Raw genomic sequence first — 22,016 nt, forward strand, 5'->3', positions numbered from 1 at the left:
AAACTTTATTAATCCCTCGGGTGGGTTCCTCTGGGAAATTCGGTTTCCAAAAGCACAGCACCGACTTTTAGATCAATCAAATCCTCACAAAATCTTTAGTAGCTGATCTCAAGGCATCACTGCTGTGTATTATTATAAAATAAGTGTTCATCAAACAGTGACACAAATGGTAACTGATTACTTTCTCTTATAAGGTGCATATGTAGCTTTCAAAGAAGAAGAACAATCAAAAACGTTTTACCATCTTACTATATACACTGAGATAATGAAGATCAAAAGAATAAATAATCAGATCAATATACAAGTGTGCACATGTGATTTTTTTTTTCATCTTTTTTAATCTGTGTGCTGTCAAGGAATGAGCATATCTTTATAACGTCATCTCAGTCTCACAAGCCCCACCCACCTGTAACATCGTGTTTACTGGGGCAGCCAATCAGGAGGTTCAGCTTGAAGGAGGAGGAGCAGGCGTGATTTGTTTCAGACAGATGATGATGTAGGACTCTCAATTATTCAAAGCTGCTCTCGTAAAATCCACAAACCAGAACCTGAAGCTGGAAACGAGCAGAATTCTTGTTTTTCTTGTTTGTTGGCCTGAAATGAACTAAAAGCTTTTAGGAAACTTTCCTGTTTCATGACTTGTGCACTGATTTCCTCGTTTTTACTGTCAAATGCTCTGTAGATGATCGTACAGCCGGGCTGTGGAGGTGAGTCACTGGCAGGTGGAGTCGGCCAGCTGGAGGAACTTTAAAGCCTTTGCATTTTGATGCGCTGCACCACCGCCCACCCCGTGCTCTCGGGGCTTAGCTGTCTTTCCACTGCTGATTAGTAGACTTGGATCCAGCTACGTGTTCTGCACAGGCTGGTCTGTCATCGTCATGTGAGGTGGCTAATGTTGGTCCAATTACTTTGGAGCTTCTCTCTTTGTCTCTGTTTCTTTCAGGGTTTAGCTAAAAATGCAAAATCTCTCTGACCTCAGTTTCAAATTCTTGAAATGCAGATTCATGTTTCTCAGGTGGAACCTGTGCACAAGTTGCACAAATCTATCTGCTGCATTTTTACCTGCCCAGTGATTTCATAATCCGGTCGTTAAGTCTGACGTCACTAGCCGTGTCTGGGTCTAAACTCCGCTGCAGGTCCATATATCAAACGATCACTATGGCATTACTGAGAGTTGAAAAACTGTCTAAAGTCTTTCATCTTTAATAAAATGATCAGCGTTCTGCTCTACCAGGTGTAACAATTGAGTTTAACATCCAGGCATCCATGAAAACGGAATTTATGACATTTAACGGAGTTAGAAGTTAGCAGGAAGTTAGCTCGCTAGCTTCTATCTAAATACAATATAGCATGTCCTGACTGCGGGGTTTTGGAAACAGATTCAAACGTACAGCTTTGTTATCACTTCCAACATAAATGAAGACAGAAAACTAAACAGCAGTGACGTTTGTAGGGTTACTGAAGTTGGGCTAGCTGCTATATAATGATGTGCTACGTGACCGCTAGCGACACAGCTATGTTAGCATAATATAAACAAGCTAACTTTTTTTTCCACTGGATAAAAGTTAACGTGAGTGTTCTCAGTGGTCAGGAACAAATGTAATCACATGGCAGGACGCTGTAAAAGGACCAAACTTCAGCCAGGAGAACAACTGAGATAATCAAAGGAGCTTGCAAAGAAAAGCGTCTGGACTTCTTTAAGTTGCTTGAAGACTTTGCAAGCTCCTTTGACTAAGATGACCTGGATGACTGAGAACCTTCACAGACAAACTGAGATAATCCATCCACAATACCAGGTTAGTCATTCATATACTGCTGCATGGGCTGGGCTGTAGTTACATCCTAAGGTTTTAAAAACTGAGCTTAAATAAATGATTAGCGGTAATAAAAGCCGAGGGAGGTCAACAGTGATCACTGACTGTTTTAGGAGCTTTTTGAGATTAAATAGAAGAAAATACAAAACATTAAACATGTTAACAACACAAAAGCCATATTAAACGCAGATAGGGTTGCCAACTCCCTGAAAAATAAATAAGGGACACCTCGTGGCCAGGGCCGGGCGACCCAGTTGTCTTCACCCTTCCCAGTGTGGTGAATTTTCTAGCTCTTTTTTTGTGTGTGAAATTATTTTTTTTAACCCTTTGACTTGAAGTTGATTTAAGTAGATGCATATTCTATTCTTTGTGATATGAACACATGTGAAACAAATGATCATTTAGCCATTTATTTTTAGCTCAAAATGACAACATTAACACAGTAAAACAGGTCTCCTTCTTAAACAGAAGCCTGTCATGCTTAACTTTTGAGAATATAAGTAAATCTTTCTTTAAAAGAACTCTGTCCTGCTTAACTTCAAATAATAGAAAACAATAGAAAGAAAAATATTCTTGTAACAGTGCACATTTAGTGCATTTAGTACAATTGGCTTCAGCTGAGGTATTATTTCAGCTTTTCTAATGCTAATCAGCTGCTCCTGTTTGTAAACCCGCTTGTTCCCATGATTACGCATCTTAACTCATCATCATTATTCATCTATGTATTACTTTTATGTATTAGTCATCTATTTGTTGTAATCATCTATCCTTGCAGTTGTTTATTACACAAAATAAATTATATTATCACACTTCTGGCCACATAGCGCTGATATTCACTGCACATGCCCATATTAACGTTTTCCAGCCAGGTGTTTTCCTTTTCCCATTCTTCCCTTTCTCTGAGGGGAACAAACATTGCTGCTCTAATGCTGGGCTCACACTGTGCGGTTTTAGGCCCATTTTGAGCCGATTTTTGAGTGATCGGACCGATTTTGGCCTTCATCGTGCATCGTGTAGTATACGTGGGGTAACGAGAAGTGATTAACACCTCACGACCAGCTCCCGATCATCAATCGCTCGTGAGGGTGTCACCACAGCCGCTCACACTGCTCGCGCGCAAACACGTAAACGTTGGTGAAAAAGACGGAGCAGCACGGCTGTGCAGCGTGTGATCTGGACACAAGCGATGGAGGCACAACTTGTAGAACTTTGGAAAGCTCATCCGAGCCTTTTCGATGTGGCCTCACAAAATTATCACGACCACAACAACCGTGAAAATAGTTGGATTTACATGCTGCTCAATCACAGCTGCCTGATCATGTTTTTCATTAGCAATTTAGCAAAGTTGATGGTGGTGGTGTGTCTGTGTGAGTGAGAGACAGAGAGAGAGAGCGACAGATTTTCTGTTATAACCTTCATGTTATGGAGGCACAGTGTGAGCACTCAGGTCGCATCAGAGCATCGGGCCGTATAGTGTGAGACCTGCATCGTGACCTATGAACTTCTAACCCCTGCGAGTCAATCGTGCAGTTTGAGCAGGAGCTGAATAACGCGACTGAAAAAATCGCAGTGTTTGCCCAGCTTTAGGTGTACTGTCGTCCGAGACTTGCACCGCAGTGTCGGCGTTTGTTTCCCTGTTGGCCATGCTTCTTGTTGTGGTCACCTGTTGTCTTCCGGTATTTTCTCCGTAAGCGACCTTTCCTCGACCAATGAGATGAGCGGTAATCTGAATTGTTATACTCGAATTGTCATAAGTGTGCTGTCAGCTCATTGGTCACAAAGCAGGAGAGGGGCTGGGAATTATGTTTTCAAACAAACCGTTAATTCCATTAAAAGTTATAGACTACTTTTGATTCTCACTGTATTACGGGACAAAGTGCGTCCCTTATTAGCTCAATACGGGACGTGTACTTTTGTTTCTAAATACGGGACGATTCCGTATTTTAAGGGACGGTTGGCAACCCTAAACGCAGACTACTTTAGGCCCGCAAGTAGGATTCGTCACGTCATCACTTAAAGACCGGATAAGGCCAAGTGGGGAGCTTCATGTTTGCCAGCCAACCTTTAACCCCTTAAAGCCTGAAATATGACATCATTGACAGAAACACGACAGTTCTATTGTACTTGCCATATTTATCTCTCTTTTTTTTTTAAATTGCTTCAAAATGTATTGTACGCTTTATTTAGGTTTTCATCAGACGGATGATCTACTAGTCTGAAAAGCTCAGTTTGTATTAAACATGTGACGCCAGGCGTTAGGTTTGGTCACGCCTCCTTCTCTGAGCCGTGTCAGTCCGCGCTCACACGCTGCTTCTTCTGCTCTGTTGTTGTTTGTTGTTTGCTTTCCATTCAAATCTGCCCCGCGCTCCTCTTCTCCTCTCTCTAATACGCTTTACATTTCCCAGCGGCCAGCGGCCTCGTAAAAAAGAGGAAATTGAGAGATGATATCCACGCGCACTCAGACATGAGAGAAGTGGCTCTCGAGTTAAGGAGGCAGTTGAGAGCAACTCTCCAGCTGCAAACAGTGAAAAAAGTCTGGGCTTCATTTTCATATAAAGCAAACGAGGCAGAACCAGAGAGCACCGTCTGATGTGTGGGTGTGCTGACACCGTTTATGTAGCTGAATCTTTCTGTTATGAGGCTTCAACAGTGAATCATGGACCTCTGTGCTGTCAGCGTTTCAGTGTGAGGGTTAGTGATGGGTGGATTTTTTAACCCAACCAAAGAAACCAAAGTGAGCAGTTTTGTTACCTGAACTTAATCAAACTTTGAGACACAGCAAAGCAGCAGGACGCTTGTGTGAAGCTCATTTCAGCCACGTGCATCAGCTGCCTCGTTCTTTCTACCCTGAGCTCCTGACCAGAGGAGACAGTTGGTGTCAAAGCTGACACATCTTTGCTGGGACCACCTTGTCCACTTGACCAGCATTTCTTACTTTTAGGTTGACATTTGATTGCTATTTTCACCGCTCGCGCAGGCCGCCACAGGGGGGTAGATGCTGTAGATGCTCCTCCTGACGAAAGCCCAACTGGACTTGTGTCTCCTCCCACAATCTTGTTAGCCCCTGACATCACTGGCATGTTTGTTATTTAGTGAAATAAATACCCAAATGATTTTTGGTCACAGAGGACTCATCAGCACGAGGGTGAGAGCCCTATCGAGGGTTTGTCCGGTCCATAGTGATGCTCAAGTCCACTGATTTCTGCAGCTGCCAAAACTAAAGCTCTCACTGTGGATACATGAGGAAAAGGATTATGATGACATGACTGTCCCTCAATATTTCTTCGAGCGTCTTCAAAGGGCTTAAAACCTTGAAGAGAATGGTTTCGGTGGATTTGGGAGAATGTCTCCCTTTAAAATGTCAAATAAACTTTGAATCTTCTGTAGAAATGAAAGTTTGTGTGATGAGGATCAACCTGCAGGCATTCAGCAAAAAGAGAAAATATTTATTAGACGATAATAGAATCGTGATATTTTGGTTCTGTGACCTTCAAGCAGGCTTCTAAGCAGAGGCTTCATGATTTATACATGTCAGCAGAATAAATATTTTTATGTCATAAAATGAGAGAACGCTGCAGCGTCTTCGGTTCGTTGAGCCAAGGTCGGAGACTCTTAGAGGGCGACCTGCCACGCAACCTCCAAAAAGTCGCCCCACGCATCGACACACTCAGATATCTGGATCTGCGTCATACGTGCCTCGCTCTCTGTCTGTGTGGTTCTGTGTCTGTGTGTGATATTGATGGCTGCTCGCTCTGAGGCTAATTTAAGCAGCGAGAAAGCCGATAAAAGGCAGGAGCTCGATTGGCTGCTGTGTTTATGTCTGCACGTGCGATTTGCTGGTTCGGTGATGTTTGAATTTCATTCACTGGAGGCAGATGTTCTTGGACTGTCTGTAGCTGTTATTTATCAAATAACTGCATTAAAACTCTGCACAAAGAACCAACACACAGTGGGGGGGCTGCAATTAGCTGACTGCTAACAGCCGCCCGTGTCAGTCAGAGCGTCACGATGCTAACTTGAAGTGTCATTACAGCTGAGGAAGGTGAGCTGTGACTAAATCCACCCTGCATAAGGTTTATTTCCTTATTAGGTTGATTTTATATAAGGTTGATGTTTATCAACGATTATCGTGTGCTGTAAAGCAGAGTTGCTCCTGAGTTGTTAGGTGATTTCTTTCTAATATCTAAGGTAGAAAAGGTTACGAGACATGTTGTGTAACGTTGCACAGCTGCAGTCCATTTACCACGTACTCATCATGGCCACATTTCCTGACCTTAAACTGCAGAAATGATGTGAACTTTTAGCTGTGGCGTGAGAGGCGAGTGCTTCGTGCACCCTCCGTCCACCCCGACCTCCTCCTGCAGTTCATGTCGAGTTCAATAATTCAATAATCTTGTGCAATAATCAGCCAGTAATTCTGTTATATAAAGTGGGCGAACAAATCCGCTGAACAGAGCGGGTGGGTGGAGGATCAAAACGAGACATGGTGACTAAAACAAGCACGTTCCTGCTGCTGATAACTGCGACTGTACAAACTCGCCGTTTCAATCGACAGCGTTGGTTCACAGAGCCGCGCACGTTTCTTTGTATTTAAACAGACTCAACACAAAGAGCGCTCATCTGTGAGTGATTCTGCTTCCTTCATGCTTCGCCATCATCTCCTTAAAATAAATGAAGACGTGAGTGTGAGTTCCTAACTGAGACCCTGAAGATTCTCAAATGAAATCGTTGTGTCAGGAATGATTACTGTGTTTTTAAGTAGACAGTTTATCAATTATGAAATATGGGGCAAAATAAAAATGCCTTTAGTGCACATATACACAAAAAATCAACTTTCTCTCTTTTCGAAAGTTGTTCTTTCATTAAACAAAGGAGGAGACAACAGTGAAGAAACACCTGACACCTGTGTGCTGTTTACACAGCAGATGAAAATCCAGTCATTAAAGGCAGACTGCAGGTCGGGTCGTTACCGTATTAGAGTCAGAGGTCTGGTGCTTCTTTGTGCTTGCAGCAGGTGATCTGCATATCCTGTTATGGTATTCAAATCTCCTCCGGTTGGCAGAGAGTGACATTTGAATACAGTCTGACTGTCTGCCTGCCTTTTCTCATTAAGTGGCCTGAGAGACAGCAAAAATGTCACAGCTGAGTCTTTCATCATCCCTCCACAGAGGTTTGTTTTCTCTCTGTTGTCAGTCACACCCACAGTGCAACTTTGTGAATTAGGAAAGAAGAAGATTGCGTCGTGTTTCTGCGGCTGTGCAGATTAGTTATATTTTTCTGTTTGCTCTGAATATGAATTCGCTGCAAGGCTTCAACAGCACAGCCTCAGGCATCTAACGGTTGCTCATTCCACTTTAGCTGTGTGTTTGGGTTTTCCTCACTCTTATAAATGTCCTACACAGTGTAAACATGCGTGCACAGCAAGCACGTGTTTGTACTTAATGCATATGAAGGATAAATACAGGAAACCTTCACGGTGATCGGGTAAAGTGCGTCACTGCAGCACATTCACGAATCTGTAGACAAACCTCACTGCTTTCACTTATTGCGGCGCTGCGTCAACGCACTCATCGACTAAAACATTAAAACATTGCATTGTTCTGCTGCGCGTGTGCTGCGCCACCAAACACAGCCTAGAGTCAGTGCCACACCCTGATGGCAGCTGCTGCGCTTCGGTCTGTTGCATCCTCATCTTTAAATCTTTTTGGAAGCCAAAAAAACTGCTCTTATGGTTTAACCCTTTAAGACCTACCATAGAACCAAGTCCGCCAGAGCTTATATTATATTTTTACATGCTGTGGAGCCATTTTTGGGAGCATTTCAAGTTGATATACATCAATACAACCATTACAGCCTAAATTTTAATAATATTTTAATATGCATTAAGTGCATAGTAATTACATAAATTGCAAAAAAGTGCAATAAACTACAAAAAAATTGAAAATCGTTTTTGTTTTTTTAACATATATTTCTAGTTAGAGAAATTTAAGAGGCTTATCCCTCAAAACTGTAAATACAAAAAAGTTGTATATACTGCAGGAAAAACGAAAATAAATATTATGATGCAAATTTGCAAAAAAGCAGCATCTGCATCAAAATAAACTATTTCATCAGTGCAATATGAGTCCTCAGCATCCCAGAAACGACACAGAAAGTCAGAAAGTCAAAGATAACTTTCAAAAACACCAGTATAGGCTCATGAGGCCCTGATGGTAAAAAAAATACATTTCTGCAAAATGACGTCACTTCCGGTTTCGGGCAGGTCATGGCGGACATGCGAAAGTTCGTGCTGACGTCTATTCCAACGTAGGAAGTGTTACAAACAGCTGATCGGATCGGCAAAGCGTGTTTCTGGAATATTATGTTTTTGTTGCTGCAAGTGATTTTTATGCAGTTTTTGCAAAGCTATATGTGGAAGGAAACCGTGACCGAGGACAAGCTGATGGCATCAGATGTAAGTACAACTCCTCTGGTTTCATATGCAAAAAAAAAAAATTATTGCGCTAGCTCACGTGGTTGCAGAGCTACCGGGATTTAAAAGTAGTTACGCAAAATGGAGCGTGCTGCTCCGACCGGCTCTAAAGGGTTAATGTTTACTTTGGAAGATGCATCGCATGCAATGAGTTAAATAAACACCAAGCCATAGTTTTTGTTCACTAATTGCATTACAGGCATGTTGGGATGGTGAGCTGTAGGGAACAGTAGGGAACAGTAGGGAACAGTAGGGAACAGTGGGCAGTTATAGCTCCCTGCTTGAAGCTCCCTCGTTTTTCTTTTATCTTGAACAGGGGTTTCAAACTCCTGGCCCGGGGGCCTCTCACAGCCCAGGTCACCCCTACTTGCGGCCCTTATTTACATATTAAGTCAGCCATTCTTTCCGAAGAGCAGATACGAGGGTGTCAGCAGCTGTGCAGAGATGCAGTGATAACCCGACTCTCCTCTGAAACACTGTTCTGCTGCAGATCCCTCGTGTTTCTGTTTGCAGTCGGTCTGTGCTCCTCTTATTCAGTCTTTTTGTGCGTCTTCCCAGTGTCCTGTGTTTCTGTCGCACCCCCAGAGCACATGCACAATCGCTGCAGTGATTGCTGTCACTCCCCTCGGCATCATATCCGTGGAGTTGCTGCTCGCCTTTGTAGAAACTCCTCAGAAACGCGATTGGGGCTGTTTCACTTGCTGTGCGAGTCAGCAGCACCATTTTCTCTCTCATACTGTGACCTGCGTTCCTCCTTCGCTCCCTGCAATCATCACGTACATTAACAGACAAATTATGCCATTCCTCACATCGTCTCACAGAAGCCACGCCGCTCTCTTCAGCTCACAATTACAGAGCAGAATAAATGTATCCTCACGGTCGGGGGAGATTTATGTGTAAGCCTCGCAGGCTGCTGCCAGCCTTTGTAATATAAGACTCGTGGCCCAGGAAAAAAAACAAAGCGCGTATCTGTTTAAAGGGAGCAGCGCCGATGTCAGCCAGGCGCCGCGGCTCGTTCACAGTTGCGCTGAGGATTTGGATCAGCTTTCAAGGTCCGAGGGCTGCGCACACGGCTGAAAGTTGTCCGGGATTATTTCAACGTCTAATTCAGGAGGAGACTTTTAAAGATGAACGGCTGCTGACTTATGCCGCCGTGAAACAAATACGCTTATTTCCCCTCGTGTCTCAGTATCTGCGAACTCTTCCTTCTTTCAAATTATAATCACACTGACAGAAGATCAAGTTTGTGTTTTAGATCTGCTGTGTGTGTGTGTGTGTGTGTGTGTGTGTGTGTGTGTGTGTGTGTGTGTGTGTGTGTGTGTGTGTGTGTGTGTGTGTGTGTGTTTCCCTAAGCCTAGCTGAGTGTAAGTGGCTTTGGCAGCCTGTGTATGCAGGCAGCACGTTTTCTGCTCTATTTGTGTCTGAGTTTGTGTGTTTGCATGAGCGTGCATGTTATTGTAAGCATCTGCACACATTTTGCTTTCGATCTTCTGCATATACACGTGTGTGTGTTCATGCATCCAAGGATGATGGGTGTGTGTGTGTGTTTCTGCTAAACATTAACTAAATATGACAAGGTCACTGCTGTCATTTACCTGTCTCTCTCTCTCTCTCTCTCTCACACACACACACACACACACACACACACACACACACACACACACACACACACACACACACACACACACACACACACACACACAGCATGTAAATGTTAAGCTCACTATGTAAATACTCTTTAGGGTGGATTTGTTTGTGAGACCCAGCCACGAAAACCCTGATTGAACCAAACCCTCAGCTGTCATCACTGCCTCCTTTGTTGTGCAGACTCACAGATCGTTTTGTAGATGGAAACATTTAGAAAAGACAGAAAAGGAGAGCGAGAAAGCATGCACATGAGTGTTTTTCTTGTTTAATTTAAACCTTTTAAAATGACTTTTTGATACAGCAATAAAAAGAAATAAAGGTCAGCAGATGTGAACCTGATCAAACAAATACACACAAAAACACACAACTCCAACTCAAAGACAGAGGCTGCGTTCACTCTGCAGGTCTTAATGCTCAATTCAGATTTTTGATCAAATCCGATTTTTTTTGTCTGCTCGTTCACACTACAAACGCGCTCTAGTGCGAACGCTCAAAGCGGCCGCATGCGCAAAAGAAGACGTCACACACAACGCGCTCTGTTTAGACTCACTAACATCTACGCCGGATGTCCAGGAAGCGTTCGCGATGTCTTCTCGGGCGCTGATAATTGGCGTCTGTCTTGTGTCGGTGACGTAAAAGACGGATTTAATGCGACGTGACCATCAAACAGCAGTCGCTTTCTGAAACATTAGTAAAGTAAAGTGTGCGTGTTAGTCCCCATAGGGAAATAGTTCCTCTGCATTTAACCCATTCACCCAGTGAAGCAGTGGGCAGCCACCAGTGCAGCGCCCGGGGAGCAGCGTGTAGGGACGGTACCTTGCTCAGGGGTACCTCAGGGTAGCCGTTCAGTGGAGTCGAACCCCCGACCTTCCGATCATGGGGCCACCACTCTACCTACTGAGCTATCCCTACATTGAATATGTATCGGATTCAGGACCACATACGAAAGTGACCCAGATCAGATTTGAAAATATCGGATTTGTGCCGTTCACACTGTCACACCAGGATCGGATATGGGTCACATAGGGTCAAAAAAATCGGATTTGATGTGCTTTCACCTGCAGTGTGAACGTAGCCTAAAAGTGTGCAGCGTCGCAGCCTGAAGGCCACGCCCCAGTGCAGCGGAGCGACGAGGAGAACGCTTGATGTTTCTTCAGGAATCGCGAGGCGGTTGTTTCGGGATGAGGCTATCGCCGCTGACGAAGTATCTGAGAGAGAACACAGAGAGCACCTGAACCGTGGCGCGTGCCAACATGTGCCCACTCGCTTTAAGCCCACACCGACACAGTTGTTGTTCCCCGCTCACCCTGCCTGCCGGATTTGGCTCACGTCAACTTCCTCCTCTTCCCTGAAATGAACTTCAAGTTGCTGTGTTTTTATCCAGCACCCACACTCAGTGCATCAGGAGACTCTGGCCTGTAGTTGGAGCAGGGGATCAAACGCTCACCTCACCATTACTGATGGAAATCATTTCCTGAGCTGTAAAAGCCGGTTTTATTTGTAGCCATGTGCTGTGACTCTACGTGTCACTTTTACCCTAAAACCTGAGCAAACGTGGCCTCTGCAGTTGTATTTTTAGCAATCAAACCGCTAACCCTGCCAAGAATTTTAACCAAACGTGAGTCACAGATGCAGAACGCATTAAATAAGGGGGGAATTTGTCTTTCTTGTGGCAGCTGTCTGCAGATTCTATTTTAGGGTTTGTGGTACGATCGCAGCGCGGCTGCAGCATCCTGGCTGCGCTGTTTATTACAGTGTTAGCAGGAGCATCCTAGCATTACCCCGTCCTTGTAATCACAGTGATTATCAACACAAGAGACTTATGGCACAAAATGACTTCTCTCGCTGCTGCTCTCCCACTTCCTCTCCTCCTCAGTTTGAGTGAACAGCTGAAATTTAAATCTTCGTGGTTGGTCCTCCTCCTGTCTCAAAGCCCCGCCCCCCTTTTGCTCTCTGCCCCCCGGGGGTGGCGGGGTGTCGGGGGGAGAGCTCTCCTCCTCTCCATAGATTCTGTGGTCTGTAAATAGAGACTGGTGTCACCCGCACTCACATAGGAAGGCAATGATGTCAGCCTCTCTCTGACACACACACACACACACTGGTAATGATGTCACTACTTGACCATCCCAACCATGACATCATCTTCTGGTGCCACCAAACAATTTTCTGTATAAAAATGCAGCAGCTGCCTCTGTGGGCGCAGTAACATGCAGATGAGTGTGCAAACTGATACAAGTAACATTAAATAAAACGACAACTGTAATAATGTTGCTCTTGATTCGTGCTGTTTGTGTACTGTGACTCTGTGGACCAGTTATTTACTCGTCTTCTCTCAAATGTGCACATGTTGACCTCCTTGTCTCTTTGTTTACATTATACTTCATCCTCTTGATGAAAGATCGTCCTTGATGACAGAGAGAGAAGATTTGTCAGGACGCAGAAGGAAAGAAATCAGGAGGCAGCAGAAGAAGATACAAGCCCGACTTTAACCCTGCGTGATAGGAAGTGTTACTAAGCCTCACAGGAGTGACAGGATTCATTCTTACCATAAACCTGCTGCAGGGTCCTGACTCAGGGTCCTGTTGCTTCTCTTCTTTTTCTTTACGTTACAGAAGCTACTGGACTAGAAGGGTGGTTGAACTAAACTGGATTAACTGGCTAAGTTCAAAATATTGATATCTACTGACATGGGAAAATTTTTCTATGTCATCAAGGTAACAAAGACCATCCATCCGTTTGCTTCTGTGCATCCAGATCAGGGTCGAGGGAGCCTGTCCGAGCCTTGGAGAGGCAGTGTGTGTGTGTGTGTGTGTGTGTGTGTGTGTGTGTGTGTGTGTGTGTGTGTGTGTGTGTGTGTGTGTGTGTGTTTTTGAGGAAGTGAGTCCATGACTTCAGCAACAAAACCACACAAAGATACACAGTCGCAGGGAGAGGCAGTTTTTCTGTCTCTTCTCTGGTTTTACAAGCAGCTCGTCCTTGACGTTGCAGTTGACCAACGATGTGATTTAAATCAGCCGGCTGCTGCTTTAATCCAATCAGCTTTAAGGAATGAGTCGCGAGCTCAGCGTTTAATCCAATCAGTATTTAGAAATGAGTTGTTGCTGGCCAGAATCAATCAGGCCTGCCCACCTGATAATCAAATTCAATACAGTGATTTAGCTCATGTCCCTGAAACGTATTCAGAGTGTTCTGCCTCCTCGTTTTGTCTCTGATTTCCTCCCTCAGGATTTGTTTGAGTGCTTTTCTTCCCGTTTCCTCCTTTTTCGTCACTTTTTCTTTCTTTTCTGTGTGTGTGTGTGTGTGTGTGTGTGTGTGTGTGTGTGTGTGTGTGTGTGTGTGTGTGTGTGTTCATGCACACGTCGACTTCCTGTTTCTCCCTATTTGTTTCTTTCGGAACAATTTCCTTTTCTTGTGTTGGAGACTGATATGAAAGGCGGCTTTGCCTGATGAGTCCAGTGGGAAAGCAGTCGGAGGAGAAAAGGAGGGCAGCGTGTTGATGTATCAGGGTATAATTTGAGAGACAAGTCCTGGATTTCATCTGCAGTATTGTTCTGAAACAATAGTGCAGTCACACTCAGCAGAGAGGGAAGAGTCCACTACATGTGTATATGATGTTGCACAAATATGATCGCAGTCACGATAAATCTCATCTTTGGCATTTGCAAGGTTTTTGACAGACTCGTGGTCTTTGTTCCAGTTCTTATTGGAAGAAATGTTTTCGTTTTTCTAAAAAGGGGAAAACGGTGATGGTGGTTTTGTTTCCAACATCCAAATTAAATCTGTACAATCCAAGAAAAATACGACCCGCCTGCCAAACTTAACTGAGAGACGAGGCAACAGTTATTCAAAACAAGCAGAGCTCACATTAATCATCTGTGCTGAAGCTCTACCATTTATGTTGCTAACAGTGTTATCTGTTGGCTTATGTATGTTTATATTTTGAAATCTCAGTGTCACCATGTTGCTTTAGCCAGAAATGACCACATTTTGACAACAGAGATCAACTAATGCTAGCTGGCTTCATCTGTGACCTCTGTGGCTGCACCATACAAACCGAAAAAATGCTGAAATTTCTTCTTCTGGGATGATTTTAATGCAAATAACCTCACAGCAGCCATATTGTTGGCACAAACAGTCCAGTTCAGGGACTTCAGTCATCTGAGGTGAAGCTTAGCAGACCGCTAGCAGCTACGACCGCCTGCGCCACCATCCATCTGTTAGTCAAAGGCCACGCCCCTAATTATAAGCTTTAATTGCAGCAGGTGAGTTATAAAGGCTGTAATGTTAACCACGAGTGTGTGAGGACCGACTCCGTTTTGGAGCCAGCATTAGAAGAACTGCAGTTATTGAAACTTTTGTGTTGGAATCAGGAGATTGTTGCTTGGTTTTGACAAGTTTGTTGAATTTTCACTCACATTCATGCCAGCCTGAACTTTCAGTTCGGTTTTATTTATATAGCTCCAAATAACATCCGTCTGCTCGAGGTGTTTTACATCATAAAGTTCTGCAACAATTGGACAAGACAGAAAAATATTGTTGAAATTTCAGCACTGAACGACGTCATCCAGAGAAGGAGACTCCTGCAAAACCACAAGATGGTTTTATTTGCATTTAACTGGCTTCTCCACAGGTGTAACATCTCCTATTGGCTCTGGGGAACATTATTATTTTACCTTTACTACCATGGCATGCCCAAGCCTCTCTCTCTCTAGCTCACTGTCTCTCACTCATACACACTGTGTAAGTGCTAAAGCAGCAATAATCCAGGTTTAAATCAGCACCATGGACAGCAGCTGCAGCACGTCTTCACATGACAGAGGGCAAAGGTCAGGAAGTACAATAATGTGCTTCCCAGCAGAGCCGTCAGAGCTTATTTTTACAAAATGACTGAGTATATGTTTGTAACTAAAATAAAGCTCACAGGGAAAATGTTCTCTGCATTTAAAATGATGCTTTTGTTCACAAAGTAGAACCTCGATTTAAACATATGATGAAACTTTTACAATCTGTTTGACTTAATGCAGCCAGTGTGCACATGCCATGGGATGAACTGCGACCGCACCCTCGTGTCCTTCTGGCTCTGGCTGTGCTGTCGGGCATTTGAGTTAGTTCCCCAGAGAATAACAATTCAGTAATGAGATTACATTTTGTATATTTGGGAGTAGGGCTGCCACAAACGATTATTTTGATAGTCGACTAGTCACAGATTATTTTTTGCGATTAGTCGACTAATCAGATCATCATCCACTGGACGTAAAACGTACAGCTTATTGCACCAGCAGCATCTGCTCTTATATAACTATCATTAGCTTACAGCTTTAAGTGTTTCAGGTCTGTGCTAACTAAAAATAAAGACAAGATGATAGTTTATTAAATTTTAATGAAATTTGCAGATTGTTTCGGTGAAGTTTAATAAACTCCTTGCTATCTAAACTATAACAGGACACCGGAGTATATTCTCCAGCATCTCACACTTCTGATAATCAGCTGTCTGCTTGACGTTTATTCAGCTGTGTAAAAACTATAACTTTAATCTCAGCCAAACCGATTTACTCAGGAACAAATAAAATACAAAAAAAAGACAAACAATAACATTTAAGTTATCTAAGTGACTTATATATCATGTTTAACCTGAGCAGTGAAAGACGGCGATGGTTTGAAAAGGATTTGCCGGGAGTCCGGTGTTCTCACGGCGCTAGTTAGCCTAGCCCCGGCTAGCTATCGAGCTAGTGGGCAACAGACGTCTCCGAAAACGTCGGAGCTCTTTTGAAAATATGTGGTGTCTTGATAAACTGAGCAGATATTTGAGGTTTACACAGCTACATTCTCGCCTGAAAATATGTGAAACATTTATTTTGTGACCCAGAAAGAATAATAAGAGTAATATTAGAACTAACTAGCTGCCGCCATTGTTGGAAACTGAGCAGGGCCGCGCTATGAATTCTGGGACACAGCTTCTTCTTCTTCGGGGTTTAACGGCAGCTGGCATCCTTGTACATGCAGTGCTGCCATCTTCTGTTTCAGTCCGTTATTACACTCTTAAATCCTGCTACTTATTCCTGCTTTTGGGATCTTACAAAGCTTCAAACGACGCGTCGACTATTAAATTAGTCATCGACGATTTTGATAGTCTACGTAATCGTGACTAGTCGACCAATCGTGGCAGCCCTATTTGGGAGAATTTGAATAATGTGCAGCGTGAAGTAGAAATCAAACTGATGCATTACATCTCTGCTGATCCATCGGCCGAGAGAAGAAATGCAGTTTCTTTATCCGCAAACTTTTTAATGCAGATCAAGTCAAAAAGGCCTGAAACGGTTTTCCTTCATCCTTCAAAGTCATCCCATAAATACTGAAGCTGGAAAACTGGCTTTTAATTCCTGAACCCCACTCGAGTGGATCAATCAGCAGCGACCATTAGAGTAACTAATCCCTGTAAATGTAATCATTTTAAATCTGTTGTTAATGTGCGTTCTGTTTGAGCGGCTTTATGACTCTGCCGTCTTGTTTTGTGTGTTTTGATATTTTCAGCGGGTTGTCGTGTCTTACAACTCTGTTTAAGTAATAACAAAGTGGGTTTATCAGGATACAAATGGATTTATTTTTGAAACATAGTCGTTAATCTCGAATATAAATAAAAGTATAAACACATTCTCAGCACACTTGAACATGTTTCACACAGCAAATACATTTTTTCCTGATATAAGTACAATTAAAGTTGCAGTAAACATTTTGTTATGTATTTCAAGCACCCATCTTTTAGTTTGTCCTTCCAAACAAATCTCTTGGCCCGTTTCTGTGTCTGGCTTCTTTGTCTTGAAAAGCATATAAAGACAGATTGTTGCATTTCGGCATCAGTTCCACAATAGGAACAAACACACTAATCAAAATTATTACTTTGCTCTGTGATTGCAGAGCTCCAGCTATCGTAGCTGCAGCACAAACTGTGTGTCTACAAGGCCAAAGTTCAGCAGCACTGCAGAGCGCGCCGGCTGTGGAGGCTGTGTTTGTGTAACGGAGGAAGAAAGCAGAGCAAAATCTTCTTCCTCCTCTCACATTACGACAGGATGTACAAAAGGATGCGTGTGACTGACCATCATCATCGCTCGCCATCAATCATGTGATTTTTGTCTTTCACATTTACCTGCAAGATCTACTTTCACAGTGTTATTTATTTTGGACAGTTGTTGTATCCACATGCTGTTCAGTCCTTTGTTTCCTGTTGTGTCTCCTGCTCCAGCGCCGCATGCTCGTGTTTGTGTTTGTAGCTGGAAACTCTTTAAGCGCTCAGACTCACACTTTATACATGTGTGACGTCACAGCCATGGATTTTCATAAATGTGATCATTTCGGGTGTACAACTCCGGCTGTGAGCAAAGAGGCTCCACCCACTTGTAGTTTGTGAGCCGCGAGACGTTTGGCATACAGGTGTGGTAGCCTTAAAGCTCATACGATACGCTACGATAAAACGAGTCTATCGGTGAGTTAAAAGATGATGTTGGCAGTGAGGCAGAGTTCCTCTTATGATGCTGAAAATGGAGATAACAGGACCGTTTAAGTAAAAGAAGGAGTAGCTCACTGTAAATGTGACAGTCCTGCATTTACAGGGTTACAGGTAAAAGACACGTTATCAAATGAATCTACTTAAAGGACCAAAATATGTTTCCTGTGTTTTTTACTCAAATATGCTGTTTTTAGATGTTACTGCTGCATTGACGTTGTCGTTACGTCTTTATTGATTATATATTTATAATAATGATGTAACAACATTTGGTGGAAACCCAAACCAACAAGCTCTTGTGTTTAAAGAGTTTAAAGTCACTGCCACAAACAAAGTTGATGTTTTGTCGTAGTTATGCCTGCATGTATTTATTTGCTATTCTTCTCACACCAGTCAGCAGTTTCATTGACAGTAGTTTAAACTGGTACATGCTCACTCGCTTTGCTAGCAGATATTTTGCTCACAGGAGTTCATTCCATGGATGCTGGTCACTACTTTGCTGCTTGCTCCTTCCTGTTTGCAGCTTGGAGAATCTGTTTGTGTGTCGGTGCTTGTTTCTGGCAGCTGCTGCAGTCCAGGCTGGTGCCAATGAATGGATCATCAATAAATAAAAATACAAATAGAAAAGCAGAGAAGGAATTAAACTGACACTTATTTTTTAAACCGTATGAAGGCGTAACATCCTTGTGCTGTGTAACATCCCTAATGAATGCATCTACGCAGTATCACCCAGCACTATATTTAAGGAAATCTGTGTATTCGGTGTCCTGTAGTTTCATGGAGATAAAGTACAGCATATACTCTGCCACAGAAAATAAATATGAACAATTTTCCTCCTGGACATCCGGTTAAACTCAGAGTTGAGTCCCTAAAAGGTTACTGTGTGACCATCGTCCCCACAATGTCAGCAAAACAAGTAAAATCATACACACACTCTCTCAGTTCTGAGCTCATGCATGGCTGATTCATGGCTTATTCCCCCGAGTGTGTGTGTGTGTGTGTGTGTGGGGGGGGGCAAACATGACTCGGAGGGGGATGGGTAGGCCTGGTTTTAACCCGGTACTGAAGCATCTGAAAGGACTTTAATAATTCATATGTTCTGTGTTCTTCATCTCTCTCCCTCTTCCTCTCTCTCTCTCTCTCACACACACACACACACACACACACACACACACACACACACACACACACACACACTGTTCAGAGGAAAATAAAACACTAAATCCGCCCTCTCAAATGCATGCACTCATGCAGCTGCACACTCCAGTCCACACGCGTGCCCGGCCTATCCGCGACGCTGCACAACAATACGCACAATTTCCACACAGAGGTTTTAATGGATGCGCAGATAAGCAAACACTCGACCTGTGCCGCCAATGACTGAATTCATGTGTAAACGATGTTTTGACAGCCACTCTTCTCGCTCCCCGGGAGGTCGTGTAAGCCGTCTCCTGCCATTTCTCCCCTCCCCCCACCTGCTTCTGCCACTTGCTACTATTTTAACTCTGTTTTCTCTCTCAGCACCTCTGTCCTCTGATTTGTTTCTCAAGTGTGCGTGTGTGTGTGTGTGTGTGTGGATGAGTGTTGCATTGTCATGAGATGCTGCTTGCTTTGCATGCCAAACAGCCTGCATTACATTTGTGACCTACTTTGGCTCAGAGTGTGTATTTTTTATGAGAGTGGGGGATGCAGACGTGCAGATGGAGACGTGAGGCTCGCTGTTTGCATAGAAACACTTTAAACTGCACAACGAGCCATCAGCACACGCACACGCACACAAACATATGTCGATCATTTATACGCACCTTTTTATTCGTCTGCATACCTCGGGTTACCTACAGTGCTGGTTGGCATAGTGACAGATGCCTGAGTGTGTGTGTGTGAGCTCTCCAGACACAAACAGCAAAATCTGCTAAAAAAACATACATGTTTACTCAAAAATGATCAAAGTGCAGCATGTACATGCAGTCATGTGTGCAGCATGCATAGTTGCGTATCTGAATACAACGAGGCGAATGCAGGCGTGGAGGAGGTCTCTCTTTCTCTGTTTTCTTTTCAGTTTTGTGTTAAAAGGAAACGCTTAAGTATCATCACGCTTGAGTGGCGCTTCCACGGCCAGAAGCTTATTTAATTCAGCCCCCGAAGCTTTTTTTAAACAGAGTTCCCAATTAATTTTTAAATTACAGCACAGACTTGTTGACCAGCTTCTGACACTTGAGAAATTATGTTAATTTCCACACTTCGCACGGCACCGGAGCCGGCTCGCTCCCGCCGTGCTGCTGAGGATGTGGAATCAGTGAAACGCCTTGTTGACCTCGTGGCTGCAGGGCCACACTCGGCGCTGTGCTCCGACAGCGTGAGCGTAACAGCGTTTGTTGGAAGATTTAAAGTCGCTGCCCTCACACTCTGACCTTTACTTTTAATACTGCAACCTACTTTTATTTTTACAGCAACCTTTATCATCAGTTAATAATATAAATAGTTAAATTATTCTGTAAAAGTACTGGTTAGCATAACAAGGTCAATAAAAGGACGTTTTAAGGTGGTAAATGTTGACTGTTTATCTGCAAATTATGTCAAAGTTAAAATTGAGATTATTGGATGAAACAGATGTTGACAGAATTGTCTCACTTCAGATTCTTTTAATGCAAAAGGAAAGACAGAAATTCACATTTAAATATTCTGTTTGGTCTCAGCGACCCTTCTGTTCTGTACGAATATAACCAGAACCTGCCAGCTGAGCTGGTACCCTCGAGTGTTGCTCATTGACTGACTCTTGATATGAGGAAATCTGTCTGCATTTATAAATTAGACGGCAGTTGTTCACGAATGTTCGACAGTCTGTCTGAGAGTGACTGTAGTCAGTCCATCAAAGAAGAAAGAAGAACCTGTGCAGTCGCCTTGCAGTGAAAAGTCATGAGTGTGCAACACCCTCGAGTCGTGACAAGCTGCAGAATGTGAAAGAACTTTTTGTCGATGCAGGGAGGTCTGTCCTGTTCTTACCCATGTGACTGAGCCATCTGAGTAAAGCAGTAGTTTAGTAAAGTGAGTGTGTGCGGCGTTGGACGGGTATCTCAGGATGGAGCCCTATTGTTCATAGTGTTTTAATTTATGTAATAAAATATGGATGTTGCATTGCTATAGTATTGCTGTGCACTAACTCAGGTGATCCTGTGCTGTGTCAGGAGTAGATGTGGACATCAGCATGCAGCAGGGCGTGCAGAGGGTTGGTCATAGAGGAGGATCAGATGGATAATCTGTTGTGGGGACCAAAGAAGGTGACGTGGAGCGTCCAGCACCTGAGTCAAACTAAGCACGGAGAAGAGAAACGCCCCAATTTATCACTCTATTTTAGGGTTTTCCTACATCTGTGGAAATTGCTTTAAAAACAGGATTTGGGGTTAAAAGTGTGCCTGAAATGACAAAGAAGTTCAGTTTGAAGCCTCTCGAGGAAATCCTGTTTAACACAGTGCTGCATGGTCGTAGGCTCCCTTTGTTGTTGTGTGTTTTTCTCTGAATTTCTGCATCTGTAGCTGCTGACTCATATCTATCAACACCCATTACAGCAGCTCTTACGCGCTGAAATGACTTGTTTCCTGTTGCGCTCTGTTTAGTAAGACGCTCTGGATACAGTCATCAGAGTGAGAGAATAATAAAAAGTCAATAAAGGCTGTTCTCAGCAAATACTGATTATGAGAGGCTTACAAAAAAGCAGACTGATCCCAACATGCTGGTTTTAGGCTCATCGGGTCTAAATACAGACATTAACTTTGAGGGGATGTGAAGTAGAAACAGTCACAAACTCAAACATCACTTTCTTGTCTTTCTTTCCACAGAAACCGGAGTAAGGATAGATCCCACCCCGACGCCAGCTCCGCCCGTACAGCCCCTCCGTCCGACCCCAAACCTCGACCTCCCCTTCCCCCTCTCGCAGCTCCAGGGCTCTCTGAGGGTTCCTTTCTGGGTTCTCCAAAGGGTTCTCTGTGGTGTTCTGTAGAGCTCCATACGCCTCGGGGCCTCAGACCTTCATGCGTCTCCCAGCAGCAGAGTCCACCCACACCTTCACCCACCACACCACCACCTCCTCTACCATGAGCTGTGAACAGGAGTTTGGAGACGGCGCCATGGGAGTCACGCTCACACTGCGCCTCCTCATGCATGGAAAGGTGAGCAAGACTGTTACTCGTGTTAATTAGAGAGAAATAAAGGAGATTGCAGGTTATTGTGCTGCTAGCAGCCAGAGAAAAGAACATGACATCAATAAATAATTACGTTATAATAACATCATATCTCAGATGGAAACGATTCAGAAACTTTAAAAGGCTCCCAAATTTAACTTATAGAGAAAAAACTGCCAACATAATAAACAGAATATTATTTTCTGGGGAAGCAGGATCAGGTGAGGACGAGGCCAGCGCAGACTGAATCCCCACACACTCACAGAGGAAATGAGCTCTGGACCTTCGTGCTGTGCGGCAGCAGTGCTAACCACCGTGCTGCACATGAAGAATTCAAAAGCCAGTTTCCACAGTTTTGTCTTTAAATCCAGGCAAGATATTTATTTAAGCATTTAAGAAGCATG

The 22,016-nt window shown here is 43.6% G+C and overlaps 1 protein-coding gene and 1 long non-coding RNA gene across 4 annotated transcripts in view; one reads left to right on the forward strand and one right to left on the reverse strand.

Annotated features, from left to right (window-relative positions):
* The window catches only part of pcbp4 (poly(rC) binding protein 4), a 205,506-nt gene that overhangs the window by 100,610 nt on the left and 82,880 nt on the right, over window positions 1–22,016 (forward strand). For all 3 annotated transcript variants that reach the window (XM_080301111.1, XM_026166555.2, XM_026166561.2), the window contains exon 3: window positions 21,271–21,600. In XM_080301111.1, the coding sequence (XP_080157237.1) occupies window positions 21,463–21,600 (138 nt within the window). In that variant the 5' untranslated portion in view covers window positions 21,271–21,462. The remainder of the gene's footprint in view (window positions 1–21,270; window positions 21,601–22,016) is intronic.
* Window positions 16,511–21,293, reverse strand: LOC145428643 (uncharacterized). The gene is made up of 2 exons (XR_013908951.1): window positions 19,240–21,293; window positions 16,511–18,013 (listed from the first exon to the last, which is right to left on the reverse strand). It is a non-coding gene; the product is annotated as an uncharacterized LOC145428643 (long non-coding RNA).

This window comes from Astatotilapia calliptera, chromosome 5 (assembly GCF_964374335.1).
Source record: "Astatotilapia calliptera chromosome 5, fAstCal68.1, whole genome shotgun sequence".
NCBI lineage: Eukaryota > Metazoa > Chordata > Actinopteri > Cichliformes > Cichlidae > Astatotilapia > Astatotilapia calliptera.